The sequence below is a fragment of the Cryptomeria japonica genome, chromosome 5, assembly GCF_030272615.1.
Source record: "Cryptomeria japonica chromosome 5, Sugi_1.0, whole genome shotgun sequence".
NCBI lineage: Eukaryota > Viridiplantae > Streptophyta > Pinopsida > Cupressales > Cupressaceae > Cryptomeria > Cryptomeria japonica.
The window spans coordinates 90,564,185-90,580,955 of NC_081409.1; the positions used below are offsets into that span (position 1 = coordinate 90,564,185).

Consider the following 16,771-nt stretch of genomic DNA (forward strand, 5'->3'; position numbering starts at 1 on the left):
AAAAGAAAATAATCATACAAATAATGAAAGAAATTTTCAAGCCAGCCAACAACTAATCACTGTTACACAACACTCATTCAAACATGAACATTATATAACCATAAGTAGTAGAGGGGAGCAAGTCTTTTAACAACTCATCATATACAAACTTGAACTGAAAGCATCCACATAAGAAGAATGCAAATTTATCTAATGTAGCACAAAGTCTAATCATATTAGATAAACTGTTTAGAAATTTCCATATTTAACATCAAACAACAACATCAAATCCATATTCTACTTGTTTTTCAAAAAACAACACAAAGCCTACCTTTCCGAAAAATGCCCCCCCCTCTCTCTACTACTTCCTATTTCCTTTTATATCTAAAAACCCCTTTTGTCATTTCTAAGAAATGGTTCCTTCAGGAGTAACGGTCTTGAAAATGATCATTTTAAACATTATTTTAGGTGAAACAACAATTACCAGATAAACACATCATTAACATTGAAACCCATACTTTAAACAACCTCCAATTTCATACTTCTTCATTAGGTACCAGGTTTTGATCAACAATTTGGTTGTCAATCATCTCGGCCTTTGTTTCTTCTTCGATAAGTACCTAGAGGACTATTGAAAACTCGTCTTCATCCTCTATGTGTTCTTGGGCGAGGTCAGTTAAGTCGAAGAGGGTGTCATCTTGCATATGCTCAACATCTGGTTGTATCACCGAGGCCTTTCCTTTAAGCACCATCTTCTCTGTAGTATGAAAACTTAATTACCAGGGTTTCTTCTTGCAGTTATCTCCTCTTGTAAATGTTGTTCATGACTTTTGGCTTGCCTAGAAATTTTTTCTAGTAAGATTATAACCTTTCTATATTCTAAAAAATTAGTTTGTTGTTTCCATGCAAGAGCATGCAACCCTTGGATAATATTCTCTTGTTCACTTTCCAGCCAGTTTATGTCAAGATTAGCAACCGGCAACTAGTTCTTGTGACACAAAACCATTCTGGAAAATAAAACTCATGATGGCATGCATTACTTTGGTCAGTTTCTAAGAGTGGTGCATTAAATCTCATCTGCAAAAAGGAGATAATATCAACTATTACAACTCATGCCACCACCTTTACATGCCTTTAACCATTTAATCAACCATGCATGAGCGTCCTTGTGAATCTTCCTTTCATTTTCTCCTTGGGAATTATGTCGGCTATGGCCTGACTTGGAAGCAAGTAAAAAGGAATTCAACTTTTCAATACCCTGACATCGGCCTATAGAGGAGTATAGGACATTGCGAGGGAAAAGGAAGTTTGAAACATAGATTTTTCTTGTCAATGCTCGGTCATTCGATGGATATCGATCTATGAGGGATCATGACATTGGAAGAAATTATAACTTAGCAACCCCAAAACATAGTTTAGATGTGTTAAGGTTTAGCCGATAAGGTGCGAGCGATAGAGGGAAAGCCGCTCGTTAAGTAAGTGTGGATAATTTTCAAAAACAAAAAAAGGGGGCTAACACCACCTTCTTCCATGAATAACAAGATATAATCTTCATAGGCTTGTTTTTGGCTTAGTCAGGAAACTTTCTCACCTTTGCATTTCACCCCAGTGACCTGAGCAATAAGTTCTTCCAGAATCTCTATTTTACACCCCCTACCACCACTCTTCCATTATTCCAATTGTTCATGAACTTTGTGGAGATAACTGTTGTTGTTTGAAATTATTTATATAATATCCTCTTAATTCTGAATTAATAAATTTTAATCTCATTTAGTAAAAATAAAATAAAGGTCACTATGCATAATCTCCACTTTACTTTGTCCAATATAATTTTTGACATAACCCAAGAACAACCAAAAACTACCCTTCAAAAACTAATACAAATCTTTTAACACCGATTTTTAAAATTAAATAATTAGAAACATTGGATGACCAGAAGCATTGGATGGCCTGATTAGCTTTGTTTCCTATTTATCTGCCAACATGCATAACGTGGCTCACTTATAAACCAGTTGTGGGGGTGATTGAGCCCCTGATATTCTAGGAGATGATCTTCATTTAATAGGGGAGTGGGATCCAATCCCCATTTCCTGAAGAGTTCTTTGGTGAAGCAGTCACCGGTGAGGAGGGACCTCAAAGAGATTAATCTGAACCGGTCAACAAGACTAAACACAATAGAAACACAAAGATATGATGGAGGCAATGCATAACAGATTGTATTATTTCATGAACATTGATTACAACCAACTGGTAAAAGTCGGGATACAACATAACCGACTCATAGGCCTAGTAGAACATACATAATAGGTCACAACTGGGGCCTTGAACCTTAAGATCTATCTTCTATGCATAGTCTCACTACTTGATTCTTCAAATGCTTACATTCTAATGCACAATTAAAATTATATATTGATTTGAAGGATCTATTCGGTCCAAAAGGGATCAAAACCTGAAGAACAAGACCTAACATGTAAAATAACAAGGTCAGTCTCTACCAAGAGATTCCTCCAGAAAATCCAAAGGATGAAATGTAGATCATGGGAAAACATCAGCCACATGCCAAGGAACATCGAAATCAATTCCCAAGGGTCCGCAAGATTTGGAAGGGGTTCCAGTAGATCACCAAAATAGGTCCAGGCAACCGGTAACAAGAACAGTCAACCGCTAACAGGAAACTAACAAGGAAACTGATAGCGATATCTTGCCAAAAAATGATCCAAATGCGATGCAGTTTGGAAATAAGAAAGATGATCAAGTCTTCAAGTAGAATCCAACTCCACGGGATCTGGTGAGCCAAAACTAGGACACACAAAAAGAAAAGTTGAAACTGCAAACATAAAGCAAAACAGAAAGAAAATATTTTTGGTTGATGCAAGATTGCTATGAATTGGGAATGATTTTGCATTAGACATCCAAGGTTATAGAAAAAGCGAGCCTTTGACTTTTCTGGGATCAGAGGAAAACCAAGGTGGGCTACCTCTTTTGAGCAATCCAAGATGAATCTTCAACTAGTATGTCCTTCCACTTCACAAGATACTCCTTATACTAACTGATTTAGGTACTACACCCAATCCTAGTGTCCAAAATATCTTCAATCTGATCTGGTTCCTTCCGAGGCAACTATTTCTCCAAGTCTGCAATACTATCCTCGCTGAATTCTAATTCATGATACTCATAAAAATCTGCAATGTTAAACATAGGTGAAACACTCAAACTATCCGGTAACTCTACTTCATATGCATTTCCTGAATTGAACTTCCTCAAAATCCTGCAAGGTCCAAACTTATTCATCTGCAACTTGTTATAATTTCCAACTAGGAATCTCTCTTTTCTCAAATATACCATCACTTCATCGCCACTTCAATTTCCTTATGTCTCCTATTCTCATCTTCCTTCTCCTTATACTTGTTTCTCATGTCTTCTAAATGTTGCTTAACCTGAATATGCAATACTGACATGTGATCTACAAAGTCTTCTGCTTCTGAACTTCTCCAGTCTTCACTACTAATGTCTCTCAATTCTGATATACCTCTAGGATGCACTCTGGTAACAATCTCAAAAGGTGTTCTTCTGGTACTCCTATTCACTGAATTGTTGTAGGCAAACTCTACTTGTACAAGGATCAAATCCCAACTTCTAGTTTTATCTCCAGCAAAACATCTCAACAAATTTCCCAAACTCAGGTTAACTACTTCTGTCTATCCATTAGTTTTTGGATGAAAAGTAGAACTAAACTTCAAATCTGTCTTCATCTTCTTCCAAAGTATTCTCCAAAAATAGCCAACAAACTTAGTGTCTCTGTCTAAAACTATGCTCTTAGGTAATCCATGCAATCTCACCACTTCCTTGAAAAATAGGTCTGCTAAATGCAATGCATTTGATGTCTTCTTACAAGGTATGAAATGAGCCATCTTTGAGAATCTATCCACTACCATAAATATAGAATCATTCCCTCTCGGTGTCTTAGGAAATCCAAGTACAAAATCCATGCTTATATCCTCCCAAGGTCAAAGGTTTATACAATCCCACATTCTGACTATTACCCTTTGCAACTTGACAAACTCTACAAATTTGCACATATCTCTTAACATCCTTATGAATCTGGGGCCAAAAGTACTACTCACTCACCAATGCTACTATTTTGTCAATACCAAAACATCTAGCCAAACCTCCACTATGTTTCTCCTTTATCAGATTCTCCTTCATAGAACTCTTAGGTATGCACAACTAAACTCCTCTAAATAACATCCCATCCTGAATGAAGTAATCCAACCACTTGCTTCTGTAATCTACTTCTTCAAGGCTTGAACTATGACATAAAACTCCTGATCATACACTGAATATCTCCTCCGGGCATCATTCAATTTCTCATTGAAATAAGCTACTTCACTCCCTTCTTGACTCAAGATTGCTCCTATTGTCGTTCCACTTGCATCACAATCCACTTGAAATACTTTGTTGAAATCCGATAAAGCCAACACAGGCTGCTCAGTCACTTTCTGCTTCAACAGTTCAAAAATTTTGTTTGCTCCGGTGTTCCACTTGAATTCCTTCTGATCTCCTCTCATGGTCTCAGTCATAGGGTTACAAGCTAAACTGAAATTTCTGGTAAACTTCCAGTAAAAACTAGCCAATCCATGAAATGATCTTACCTCTCCAATGCTTTCGGGTGTAGGCCACTCAACAATTGCTTTCACTTTCTCAGGGTCCATCTTCAAACCATCCTCAGATATCACAAATCCTAGATAGACTAACTCATCCTTCATGAAAGTACACTTCTTAATATTTATCAACAACTTTTCTTCTCTCATCCTCTACAAAACTTGTCTCAACTACAATAAATATTCGTCTTTTGTCTTACGTAAAATCAGAATGTCATCCAAATACACAATAACAAACTTACCCAATAATTTCTTCAATACCTCATTCATCAGCCTCATGGAAGTACTCGATGCATTAGTTAACCCAAAATACATCACCAACCATTCATACAATCCTTAATTTGTCTTAATTGTTGTCTTCCACTCATATCCTTCTCTGATCCTGATCTGATGATATCCACTCTTCAAATCTATCTTTGTAAAGTATTTTGCTCCACTCAAATAGTCCATTATGTCATCCATCCTAGGCAAAGGAAACCGATATTTCACTATGATCTTGTTTATTGCTCTAGAATCAGTACACATTCTCCAATCTCCATTCTTCTTAGGTTCTAATACTATTGGTACTGCACAAGGGCTCAAACTTTCCCCAATCAAACCTTTCTTCAACAACTCCTGCACTTGTCTATTTAGTTCTTCATTCTCTATTAGTGTCATCCAGTGTGCAACTTTGTTAGGAAAACTAGCTTCGGGAACCAAGTGCATGCAATGGCTAATACTTCTCATAGGTGGCAATCCATCATGTACATTATCTGAAATGATGTCTTCATATTTTTTCAACAAATATTTTATCTCTTCTAGTTATTCTCCTTCCAGTTTCGATTTCTTAGTCTTCTTAGGAATTAAGACAAAACACACATTCTCATGTCTCAATCCATCCAATAATTTCCTTCCATCTACCAAATAGATTCTAGAATTCATACAGACTTCATTCTTCAAAGGTTCCTCCAAAAGTAAAAAGGTTTGCTTCATCCCATTGGCCATAATAGTGTATGTATTCTTTCTCCCACCATGTACTGCCTGTCTATCAAACTACCAAGGTCTACCCAAGAAAAGATGACAAATATCCATAAGCATAATATCACACAAGACTTCATCATGATAATTCCCAATTTTCAATTTCACCAAACATTTCTCACTTACTAACAACTTATGTTCATCCTGAATCCATGCTATCTAATAAGGCTTAGGGTGTTTCAATCTCTCCAAATTCAACTTATTCACCATCTCTTCTAAAACAAGATTATTTGAACTACCACTATCAATAACAACTTTACAACACTTACTAGATACATTACATCTGGTCTTGAACAGATTCTTCCTCTGCAAGGGCTCTTCATCTCCTCTGGTATGACAAAAATCTCTCTTCATCACAGATAGTTCTCCATCTTCTGGTTTATTTTCTGATCTGGTGGGGTTTTCTTCCACCACTGTTGCTCTTTCAATATTCTATGTCTTCTTACACTCGAATGCACGATGTCCTTCTCCTCGACACTTATAGAAACTTCCTCTACCTTCGATATATCCTCTTCCTCCTTGAAATCTTCCTCTAGTAAACCTTCCACCTCTACCTCTCTGTCTCTGCTCATGTCTTTTGTTTAACTTATCTTCTACTTTTAGGGCATACTAGTAAGCCTCTTCAACACTCTCCAATTTTATCAAACTAAGTTCATCTTGTATAGACATCCGCATCCATTAAAATATCTTGCAACTTGTTCAACTTCATCATCAACATGTCTCGATCTGATAGTCAACTTGTAAAATGCTTCGATGTATTCCTTCACACTAGATTCCTTTTGTCTCAAATTCTGCAACTTCTGGAATAGATTCACTTAAAAATCAACTGGCATAAACTTCGATTTCAACTTAACAATTATCTGATCCCATGTCTTAATCTTCTCTTTACCTCTTCTCTGTCTATCAACTTGCAAATGCTCCCACCAAAGAGATGCACATGACCTTTCAATCGGGTATAGGCATATTTCACCTTCCTCTCTTCTACAATGCTTTCAAAATCAAAATAATTCTCCATCTCTGAGATCCAATCCATAAATTCATCTGGATCTAACTTTCCATCATATTCTGATGGGATAAAATGAGGTTTAGTATTCTCCCTACTCAAAACCCTCAAAAACCTTTCCTCATCTGGATCAATCACCGGTGGGTTTGCTTGTTCTGTTAGGGATTCTTCTCCTTCATCTTTACTTACATATTCAATATGTCGGCCTCTTCTCTGAGATGTCTCCATGGCTTCCAACCAAGCTTCTATACCTTGCAACATCTCCATCATAGCAGAGTTTGCATTCCCACACGCTCCACCATTCCTAGCTCCTCTTCATGCCATTGTTCACGCCAATCCTCCGCAGTTATAGGTCGGATCTACAATCTGCCACCCTACGACAAAAAATTCAAGACACGCAACCTCTGGAATGAAACTTTACTCAGATACCACTTGAAGCAATCACCAGTGAGGAGGGACCTCAAAGAGATCAATCCGGACTAGTTAGCAAGAGTAAACACGACAGAAACACAAAGATATGATGGAGGCAATGCGGAACAATTTTTTTTATTTCATGAACATTGATTACAACCAACCGGTAAAAACTGGGTTACAACATAACTGACTCACAAGCTTGGTAGAACATACAAAATAGGTCACAACCAAGACCTTGAACCTTAAGATCTATCTTCTATGCATAGTCTCACTACTTGATTCTTCGACTAATTACATTCTAATGCGCAATTACAATTATATATATCAATCCAAAGGATCTAGTCAGCCCAAAAGGGATAAAAACCCAAAGAACAAGACATAACGTGTAAAATAACAAGAGCGGCCTCCGCCAAGAGATTCCTCCAGAAAATACAAAGGATGAGGCATAGATCATGGGAAAAGGTTGGCCACATGCCAAGGAACATTGCAATCAACGCCCAAGGCTCCACAAGCTTTGGAAGGGATCCTGGTAGATCACCAAAATAGGTCCAAGCAATCGGTAACAAGAACTGTCAACCAGTAACAAGAAACTGACAAGGAAACCGGTAGTGATATCTTGTCCAAAAATGATACAAATACGATGCGGTTTGGTAATAAGAAAGATGATCAAGTCTTCAAGTAGAATCCAACTCCACAAGATTCGATGAGCCAAAACTGGGACACAAAGAAAGAAAAGATGAAACTGCAAACATAAAGCAAAATATAAAGAAAATGTTTTTGGTTGATGCAAGAGTGCTATGAACTGGGGATGCTCCTGCATCATTTGGGATCCATCTGCAATCTCTTCTTTGCCTAGTTTATCCCTATTGAACATATTTGGTGGTCTTCCCACCCCTCTTGAACTAGATCCACAATCCATTCTCTATCTATTCCTGGTTTTAACTCTAGTCGAGCCTGGCACAGGGCCATTACCCAAAGAAGTAGGGGTGTTACATCTACAGTTCTGAGATTTGACTTCAATAAAAGGATTTGAATCCTTGACCCATTGATCAAAGGAGTCCTTTTCCAATGGCCCAATATCAATCTGAAAATTTAGGGGATCTAGGGCACTTCTCACATCCACAATCAACTAAGGGTTGCAATACTCCAAGATAGGCGCAAATATGGCATTCTAATCAAGGGACACACCCAAAGCCTAAGGAACAGGAAGACATGAATCCGCTTGGACAGAGGAGTCCATATGATAAGCGTCTTGATCCTTTGGTAGAGTCAACTTATCTGAAGGTGGCATATGGATAACATCATTCAAAGCCATCTTCCTTGAATGGTCTTCCTGTCCTGAAGACATCTCCCCCTCGGAAGACAAGGTCTGCTAGGCTTCCCTAGATGTACCCGACATGGAAGATTTCTTTTTCTAGACTTTTTTCAAAGAGGGTTTCTTTGGACAATCCTTAGCCCAATGCCCAATGTTTTTACATTGGAAGCAAGCGAAGGGAATGGATTCATATTCCACTTTCTGAACCCATTTCCCCAACTTCAAATTTAGAGAGATTTCAAGGAGAAGATTAACATAATTCTTAATATTAACACATAGACGTGCATAAACCAGTCTTCTTTTGATCGTGGTCATAGGGTCCACAGATAAGAGTTCACCAAAACAAGCAACCAAACTAGAGAATATATCCTCAACTCAATATTCCAAGGGTAGGCCAGGGAGATGAACCCAAATGGGAGCTTCATTGCATTCCCAATCCTTAGGGTTAAAGCTTGGTTCCCATTTTTTCAAAGATAAAGAGGATTTACCCAACATCTAGGGGCCTCCAGATAAGACAGGTCTTAAATCCTCATCACAGATAAAGGAAAATGAGAAAAAACCATTTGTCATAGCCACCACCTCAATCTGACCTTTTCCTTTCCATTTGCAGGCAACCCATACCCAAACCATCTCAATATTAGTGTGAGGGACAACAAATTTGCCAACCAAAATAGAGGACAAATTTGCCATGGTCTTGTCCACAATGCAATCCGAGATAGAGATGGAAAAGGAACCAAACACTAGATATGTACAGTGGGAAATAGGGGAAGTTGACTTACCTTTGAGATGCGAACCAAAAAGTGTCGACCATTTCTTATTGCACTCAGAAGAAGAGGATGCATCCTACTTCTTAGTAGATTCCATGGGACCCTCCACTACATTTGAGACACACGAATTGTCAGATCCACCATCCTTGTTACACGTTGGAACTCGTAAAGTTCCACCATCCCACACTGCATTGCCCCCTCCATCAGATTTTCTATCCTCCTCTGCATCTCCCATGATACCCTCCACGTGAACTCTTTCGCATCCAACATTTCTACACTTTCCCACCCTCTGTAGATTCAAATTCTCCTCTACCATTTTCTTGAATAAATATCCTTGTTTAATTTAATTCCATTCAACAGTTGGCGCATGTTGTCTTTTAGATTTGAATTGTTTTCCTGTGTAGGCCTGGTACTGGGCCATCTTCCTGAGATTCTTAATCGAACGGAGTTGCCAAACACCATTTCAGGGGAAGCTCTAGTAGATACATGGAAAAAGAAGATATAGTTTCTCTAGTAGAGTTGCCAAAAATCCGTTGGTTAATAGATTTTGTTCCCTTCAAAAAATGACAATATTGACTCCTAGCCCCGGACAAGAGAACAAACTATTAATAATGATTGGAGAAGTTGCTATTCCTTTGCAACCTTCCTCTAAACTTTAGAGGTACAACTCCCTCTTATGATATCAATTAAGGTTTTTTTTGGTATTCTTTTAACCAGAAAGTAGAAAAAATGAGACTTTTAACCAGAAAGTCCTAAAGGAAAATAACATAATCATACAAATAATGAAAGAAATTTTCAAGCCAACTAGCAACTAATCATTATTACACAACACTCATTCAAAGATGAACATTATATAACCATAAATAGTAGAGGGGGGCAAGTCTTTTAACAACTCATCATATAGAAACTTGAACATAAAACATCCACATAAGAAGAATGCAAATTTATCTAATGTAACACAAAGTCTAATCATATTAGATAAATTGTTCAGAAATTTCCATGTTTAACATCAAACAACAACATCAAATCCATATTCTACTTGTTTTTTCAGAAAAAAACACAAAGCCTACCTTTCCAAAAAATCCCCCCCCCCTCCCTCTCTACTACTTCCTATTTCCTTTTATATCTAAAAACCCCTTTTGTCATTTCCAAGAAATGGTTCCTTCAAGAGTAACGGTCTTGAAAAAGACCATTTTAAACATTGTTTAAGGTGAAACAACAATTACCAGATAAACACACAAATAACACTAAAACCTATACTATAAACAACCTCCAATTTCATACTTCTTCATCAGGTACCGAGTTTCGACCAACAATTTGGTTGTCAATCATTTCGGCCTTTGTTTCTTCTTCGATAAGTACCTAGAGGACTATTCAAAACTCGTCTTCATCCTCTATGAGTTCTCGGGCGAGGTCGGTTAAGTCGAAGAGGATGTCATCTTGCATATGCTCAACATCTGGTTGTATCACTAGTGCCTTTCCTTTAAGCACCATCTTCTCTATAGTATGAAAACTTAATTACCAAGGTTTCTTCTTGCAGTTATCTCCTCTTGTAAACATCATTCGTGATTTTTGGCTTGCCTAGCAATTTTTCCTAGTAAGATGATAACCTTTCTATATTCTAAAAAATCAGTTTGTTGTTTCCATCCAAGAGCATGTAGTCCTTGGATAATATTCTCTTGTTCACTTTCTAGCCAGTTTATGTCAGGATTAACAACCGGCAACTAGTTATCATGAGGCAAAACCATTATGGCAAAGAAAACTCATGATGGCATGTGTTACCTTGGTCAGTTTCTAAGAGTGGTGCATTAAATGTCACCTACAAAAAGGAGATAATATCAAATATTACAACTCACGCCGCCACCTTTACATGCCTTTAATCGTTTAATCAACCACGAATGAGGGTACTTGTGAATCTTCCCTTGATTTTCTCCTTGGGAATTGTCCAATCTACGGCTACGGGCTGACTTGGAAGCAAGTAAAAAAAGAATTCAACTTTTCGATACCCCGACATCGGCCTATAGAGGAGTATCAGACATTGGTAGGGAAAAGGAAATTTGAAACATAGATTTTTCTGGTCAATGCCCAGTCGTCCGATGGATATTGGTCTATGAGGGATCGCAACATCGGGTGAAATTAGAACTCAACAACCCCAAAACATAATTTCAATGTGTTAAGGTTTAGCCGATAAGATGCGAGCGATAGAGGGAAAGCCAGTCGTTAAGTAGGTGCGGATAATTTTCAAAAACAAAAAAAGGGGGCTAACACCACCTTCTTCCATGAATAACAAGATATAATCTTCATAGGCTTGTTTTTGGCTTAGTCGGGAAAATTTCTCACCTTTGCATTTCACCCCAGTGACTTGAGCAATATGTTCTTCCAGAACCTCCATTTTACACCCCCTACCACCACTCTTCCATTATTCCAATTGTTCATGAACTTTGTGGAGATAATTGTTGTTGTTTGAAATTATTTATATAATATCCTCTTAATTCTTAATTAATAAATTTTAATCTCGTTTAGTAAAAATAAAATAAAGGTCACTATGCATAATCTCCACTTTACTTTGTCCAATATAATTTTTGGCATAACCCACGAACAACCAAAAACTACCCTTCAAAAACTAATACAAATCTTTTAACACCGATTTTTAAAATTAAATAATTAGAAACATTGGATGACCAGAAGCATTGGATGGCCTGATTAGCTTTGTTTCCTATTTATCTGCCAACATGCATAACGTGGCTCACTTATAAACCAGTTGTTTTTCTGATTTATTCAAACAAATAGTCTGTTTGTCAAGCAGACGTTTGACCGAGCCAAGTCTTGGATGGTCCTCGTTAAATGGCACAACGATTTGATTACCTGGGAGGGTTTCCGGTTTAAAAAAAATGTCGTTCTGTATAGAAATGCTTCGGCAGGTCGGTGGCGTAATGCTTATTTCTTTCTATTTGGCCACTCCTGCAATTGCACAATGTCATCCTGAATGGTGTGGATCGCAGAATTTGAGTTACCCATTTTGGATAGACAATCCGAGTTGTGGATACCCTGGTTTTCAGGTCAAGTGCATGGAGAAGGAGAATGGGAATTCGAGCCGAGGGCGCGGTCTATTTCTGAGCGCCGTTGTAAATGGCAAGGAGGCGGAGTTTGAGATCCTAGAGATCAATTATACAGGCTCTCTCATAATAAATTCCACTTCTCTAAAAGCCATGTCGTGTGATAACACAAAAGATACATTTCTGCAGTTCAAGTTACCGGCAGACGGCCCCTTCACCATTTCCTCCGATAATAAATTCGTGGTCATTGGTTGCAATTCAACAGGTTCTTTCACACTTGATGAAACGGACAGTAACGCAGGAGGTTCCTGTAAATCTGCATGTCTAAATCAATATGATCCCGTATACTGCAACTACTATGGGTGTTGTGAAGCTGGTATTCCAGGAAATAAAAGGCTCATAAATTTCACTGGTGGGGGTATTTCCTATAAGGACTTTCCGGGTGTGTGCGGGTTCTCCACTATTCTTGACCCACCTACATGGGACATACTGAAAGTCGAACGAGGCGTCTTTGCCAGGGGCCATTACGGCCTCCGCCTCCAGTGGGGCATCGACCTTGGGAACTGCTCGACGGCCAAAGGAACAGCCAATTACTCTTGCGCCACTGAAGCCCAATGTATAAATTCTCAAACAGGGGACGGCCACGATTGCAAATGTCTTCCGGGCTATGTAGGGACTGGTTATTCTAAAGGCAGCGGTTGCAAAGGTACAATCTCCACACTTTGTAAATTTAGAACCATCATAATATGGTCCTTTTTATTATCACGGCCTTTTAGATTTCCCTCACTCTTTGACGATGATAATGGATGTACAGATGTAGATGAATGCAGTCAAGGAGACTTGAATCAGTGCGTTGAAGCATTGCAGGGGGGTGTGTGCCAAAATTCGCCTGGCTCTTACAATTGTTCGTGTGCAAAGGGTTATAGAGGAGACGGCTTTCAAAACGGAACAAGATGCCAGCCATCGAGCTCAAATAACTCCGTCATTAGATATGTGACAATAGGTAATCTTGCATAATGACTACTTTCCGATTGTTTTTTCAACTGGACAAAAATTACCTTTAATCGTTCAATCGGATAATATTTAAGAATTTATTTTAATTACTAACTATATATTTATTTCAATGTCTGGTGCGGAAAAAATACGCAGGATCTGTCTCCTCTTTTGTTGTTGTTTGTTTAGCAGCGTCTCTTTTCGTTTGGCGGCTTAAGAAACGCCACTTGAAACTTGTGGAGGCCAAGTATTTTCAGCAGCTGCAGCAATTCATCGCTTCTAGAGTGGGTAGAGAAAGCCTAAAAATGTTTTCTGCCAAAGAATTGGCAAGAGCTTCTAATAATTATTCAAATGAAATGGTGTTGGGAACTGGTGGCTTCGGAACTGTGTTCAAAGGCATTCTATTGGATGGTACCCTTGTGGCCATTAAAAAGTCCAAGCAAGCTTTAAATCTGAAGGATGACCATGAGTTTCTAAATGAGGTTGCAATTCTCTCCCAAATAAATCACAGAAACATAGTGAAATTGTTGGGTTGCTGCATCCAAACTAAATTCCCATTATTGGTATCAGAATTCGTTCCGAATGGAACGCTGTTTGAACATTTACACTCCAAAGAGGGATCTTTGCCTTGGGCGTCACGTTTGCAGATTGCTATCGAGACGGGCGAGGCCTTGGCATATCTCCACTCTGGAGCATCTCAACCCATTTTCCATCGGGATGTAAAATCGTCTAATATTCTCTTAAATAAGACATTTTCTCCCAAAGTTGCAGACTTCGGGATTTCCCGTCTCATCTCTGTTTCCAATAACACACATCTCACCACAAATATAATGGGCACAAGAGGTTATTTAGATCCTGAGTACTTTCAAACTTATCAGCTCACCGACAAAAGTGATGTATTCAGTTTTGGTGTTGTCCTGGTTGAGCTTCTAACAGGTCTGAAACCCCTGAGTGCAGAAAGGATCAGCGAGGAGTGGAATTTATCTACACTTTTTCTTAACAGAGTCAAGGACAACAACCTCAGGGAAATCTTAGATTGCAAAGTGTTGGAGGAAGAAAACCTGCAACAGAAGGAAGATATGGCGATGTTAGCAAGAGAATGCCTTCATTTGGAAAGGAGGAAGAGACCGTCGATGAAAGAGGTGGTGGAGGAACTTGTTCGGATAAGAGGTTGCTCAAGAAAGTCAAAGTTGTATGACGGTCGCGACGAAATATTTGAGCAGACTAGTATTTCGAAAGAAGCATCACAAATGTCAAGCGATTTCAGGAGTTACACTTTTCCATCTAGAGGAGTGAGTACCTCGGAGGAGCCCTTCTCTGCAATGATTCAGATGTCGAGCCTAGTCTGAATCATTGGGAATTCACATAGTAGTGTTAGTAGGGTTTATGTTAATGTATTAATCATAGGTTAATTCGTTTTTCTTGTAGGCAGTTTTCTGTTCTGGCAGTCAGCAGTTTTCTGACTGCCTTTAAATAAAGAATGTATTTTCCATTTTAAATTAATATACAGTTTGTGTCATTTCTATTCTATTCATAAATTCTAGCTTGACAGTAACATTCGAGCCCAGGAAATATAATTGTTCGAATTTGTAATATGTAAACAAATTATGGCAGAAACCGACGGCCGTTTCAGTTGTGATTTTCGTTTTTTTTATAGCAGTTGTCGTTCAAATTTAAATAAAAACTTTTTTCCCAATTTCTAGGTGGAGTTACATTAGTTTATAAATGTCAATAAAGCTCAAGCTGAAATTTACATTAATTTGTAATTTTTGTAAGCTCAGTTAAGTATCACACAAATTTATTTTTGTCCTCTTAGTTTTATTATACTTATTGTGTGAAATGTTTTATACAAATTATTTTAAAATGAAAGAATGAAATCAAAAAATGTTTAAATTTTTTTATAGAGATATATGTTTTATAATTTTTATTTTTAAAATTAATTTTATTATTAAAATCTGTTTCTTATACGCAACCTTTTAAACTTTCCTTTCTCATCAGATTGCCATTATTACGTTTCTCGTTTCTGGTAACATAGTCTGTGAGAACTCCTTTGTACACGGTTGCAAAGCCGCCTCTTCCTAACTCAGTACAGTTTTGTAATTATTGGAGGCTGTTTCTAACTCTTTTTCAGAAAACATTCGGAGGCTTTTTCTTCCTCCCATGGAAGCAATCCGTTGCTCCAGCTCAATACCACCGTTCTCTATGAAATTCTTGTCTCCAGCATGTTTCAACTGTCGCCTCTTCAGCAACCAAAATAATCCACACGCTACAAACGAAACTCCCATGAATGAAGATACAGTCCCTACCGAATCAGCAAACACAGAAAGTTTTACCAACCATACCCGTGGCGATCAAAAAGTCAAAATCATTTTCCCCTGAGTTCATTAATGAAATTGTGATTTTATCCCACATAAATCACAGAAACGTAGTGAAATTGATTGGCTGTTGTCTCCGTACTCAACTTCCTTTGCTTGTCTACGAATTTGTGCCTAATGGAACACTCTTTCAGCATCTACAGTCTCCAGAGAAGCACTTGCCCTGGGAAAGAAGGGGGCAGATTGCCATAGAGACAGCAGAGGGAATAGCATACATGCATCGTGAAGCCTCTCAGCCCATGTTCCATCGTGACATAAAATCATCAAACATTCTCCTGGATGACACACTTACTCCAAAAGTGGCAGACTTTGGTATTTCTCGCCTGCGACCTCCCGATGAAATGCATCTCAGTACCATTTTTACTTGTGGAACTCCAGGTTATGTGGATCCCGAGTTCGTGAGAAGCAACCAGTTTACTGAAAAGAGCGATGTTTATAGCTTTGGTGTAGTTCTTGTGGAGCTTCTCACTGGTCTACAACCCGTCTTGTCTCGAGAAGGTGAGGTGTACACTTTAAGTAGTCATCTGATTTCTACAATTGATAGTGGTAGCTTAGCCGAAATCTTAGATCACAGAGTAGTAAATATGGAAAACCAAGAGCAGATGGAGAAAATGGCAAAGCTTGCTAAAGCATGTTTGCATGAGGAAGGAAGGGCAAGGCCGTCGATGAGAGAGGTAGTGGATGAGCTTATTTGGATAAGAGTAGCTACAAAACAGGCAACACTTTTAAATAGGGATGTGACTCTCCCTGTGCAAAAGGTTGGTTCTACACAGGAAACACTCGAGCATTGTAGCGGGCACATCCTGGGTGAGACTACTTCACGGGATTATCACACTTCTCTCCCCCATATTGCCATTGAGGACCCCTCTACTTCGTTGATTCAGATGTCAAATATGCATGGAAGATAATCAAGAAAGATTAATGTTATGGAGTAAGCTCTCTTTCTTTAGCATTTAAAGGTTGGAAAAAATATTAAAAAAAAAAACATCAATAAAGATGATTATGTCTTTATATTTGTTGTAATTGTTAGTTACCATCTTCCTTATACCTTCCACCAAAATATGTTTACATAAAATCCTTTTAAAGATAGATCTTGACATTTTCTGAATAAATGTATATTTGTATATTTATTTTAAGGAAAAGAAATTGTATTATATAATTTGTTAATTAAAAAAATATTAATATTTCATC

The 16,771-nt window shown here is 38.1% G+C and overlaps 2 protein-coding genes across 2 annotated transcripts; both read left to right on the plus strand.

Annotated features, from left to right (window-relative positions):
* Positions 1-11,953: 11,953 nt before the first annotated feature.
* Positions 11,954-14,822, plus strand: LOC131054731 (wall-associated receptor kinase 2). The gene is made up of 3 exons (XM_059221259.1): positions 11,954-12,918; positions 13,027-13,215; positions 13,362-14,822. Exons 1-3 carry the CDS (start codon positions 12,048-12,050, stop codon positions 14,552-14,554), a joined length of 2,253 nt encoding a protein of 750 aa, XP_059077242.1. The 5' UTR covers positions 11,954-12,047; the 3' UTR covers positions 14,555-14,822.
* A 670-nt stretch (positions 14,823-15,492) lies between these two features.
* On the plus strand, positions 15,493-16,488 carry LOC131875728 (wall-associated receptor kinase-like 8). Its single transcript, XM_059220362.1, has one exon. The coding sequence runs from the start codon at positions 15,493-15,495 to the stop codon at positions 16,486-16,488; it is 996 nt and encodes a 331-aa protein (XP_059076345.1).
* Positions 16,489-16,771: the final 283 nt, after the last annotated feature.

Excerpts from the sequence above, each read along its gene's own strand:
- LOC131054731 (XM_059221259.1), top strand. The coding sequence starts at position 12,048 with ATGTCGTTCTGTATAGAAATGCTTCGGCAGGTCGGTGGCGTAATGCTT. Across the intron at positions 12,919-13,026 it reads TAAAGGCAGCGGTTGCAAAG|ATGTAGATGAATGCAGTCAA; the intron begins GTACAATCTCCA and ends ATGGATGTACAG. Across the intron at positions 13,216-13,361 it reads CATTAGATATGTGACAATAG|GATCTGTCTCCTCTTTTGTT; the intron begins GTAATCTTGCAT and ends AAAAATACGCAG.
- LOC131875728 (XM_059220362.1), top strand. The coding sequence starts at position 15,493 with ATGAAGATACAGTCCCTACCGAATCAGCAAACACAGAAAGTTTTACCA.